General features: G+C 44.5%; 1 protein-coding gene across 1 annotated transcript in view; it reads left to right on the top strand.

Moving 5' to 3' along the window:
* The first annotated feature begins 6 nt into the window (after positions 1-6).
* The window catches only part of LOC111366799, an 8,266-nt gene continuing 6,707 nt past the window's right edge, over positions 7-1,565 (top strand). Inside the window, exons 1-2 of the mRNA XM_022987495.1 lie at positions 7-130; positions 213-426. Coding sequence (XP_022843263.1) covers positions 11-130; positions 213-426 — 334 coding nt within the window. The 5' untranslated portion in view covers positions 7-10. The remainder of the gene's footprint in view (positions 131-212; positions 427-1,565) is intronic.

Genomic DNA, 1,565 nt, shown 5'->3' with positions numbered 1-1,565 from the left:
AGATACTCCCATGAGTCCGCCCGTTGTGGCAACGTCTTCTCGCTCGGACAAGGGGAAGTCCTCACGAATGGGTGAGTCGTTGGTGGCCAGCTTGGCTGAGGGTGCGCCATCTTCTACGATTGTCGACGAGGTAGTTTTTCTCTTTGTCCCATTCCTATTTCCAACTTGTTCGTTGTAACGAATATTTTTAATGTTGGCAATCTTCTTTGCAGGATGCTGACAGGATTGTTCGTTCTATCCAGGATTTGTTCGCTTCCTGGGGGCAGGTCCAAATGCCTCGCCCTACTCCATATGATTGTCCTGCTGCTTCTTCAGAAGAGGACTTGAAGTTCTTGAAGGGGTTGGTATTTGAGTACGTGTCCTTCATGGACATGGACATTGGAAGGGCTAGTGTTGCCAGACACAAGGATGAACTTGAACGCTTGAGTGCGAAATTAGAGCAAGCACTGACGCTTCCGTCGCTCAATCTTTCTGCCGACTTTAAAGCGACGTTGAAGGTCATTCACTCCGAGGTCCTTACTATGCTGGCCAAGAATGCTGAACTAAAGGCCAAGCGTACTCAATATCTTCAAGCCGTAGCTGAGAAAGAGTCTCTGCGCTTGGAGATCAACAAGGCTAAGGACGAGTTGAAAGAAATCTCTTCCGAAGTCATGATTGAAGACTCCTTGATGGTTAACTTGGCTGCTCAGATGAGGGAACTTCAAGCCAAAATGGACGATTGCAGAGCGAGGATGGCCGCTAAAAAGCGCAACGCCTCTCAGGGAATTGAGCGAACCAAATCCTTGGTCGAACAGTATAAGAAGCTGGAGGTTGATGATCATGACGTTGCGGCTGAATTGAACATCACTTCCTCCCGACAGAACGAGGATTGGGAAAAACTTAGGGAATGAATTCGTTCCTTATGGGGTAGTTTGTAATTAAGACACACGATGTCTTTTCTTTTTTGTACTTTTGTCCCTTATTAATGAACATTAATTTCTTGTGCATTTATTTGATGTTTATTTTCTAATCATCAATTCTTCAAGCATTTAACTGCTTTGCATTAAGAATTTTGTCCGTTCCCTTTTGATATTCCCATTACTGTTCCCGAGACTTAGGGCCATTTAATTCCGTCTATTAGACAGAAATGTGGCTGTTCATATTCTGTCTCTTCATCTTCAGCCCCTTATAAATGTTTAGCATTTTTCATCCTCTATCTTCATCTCCCCATTTTCTTATTCGAAACCAATTTGCTACCATTTCTTGGCATTCTGACGATCTATCTGATCCGAAAATGGACTGTTTAGTCCGTCCGCCTTATATTTACTTTGATGTCACCTTTGGTATGGGAGGTATAGGAAATGTTCTCTGGCCCGCAGCGAAGTTTTTTCCTGCAAAGTTCTTCCCATCGACTCTTTGTTCTTCATAAGGAGTCAATGATGGAAGGCAATTTTTGGGCTGCTCATGGGCCATTTTGCTTGCTGAGAGTGCTTCTCAGCTTGCTTGCTGAGAGTGTTTCTCAGCCTATTTGCTCGTTATTGCAGCGATGCATTTAGGAAGGTGGTGAGGCCAGTACACCCTCTCAC

The sequence above is a fragment of the Olea europaea genome, chromosome 18 (genome assembly GCF_002742605.1).
Source record: "Olea europaea var. sylvestris chromosome 18, O_europaea_v1, whole genome shotgun sequence".
Classification (NCBI taxonomy): Eukaryota; Viridiplantae; Streptophyta; class Magnoliopsida; order Lamiales; family Oleaceae; genus Olea; species Olea europaea.
Note: the sequence above shows the minus strand (reverse complement) of the source record. Positions and strands in the feature narration are given on the sequence as shown.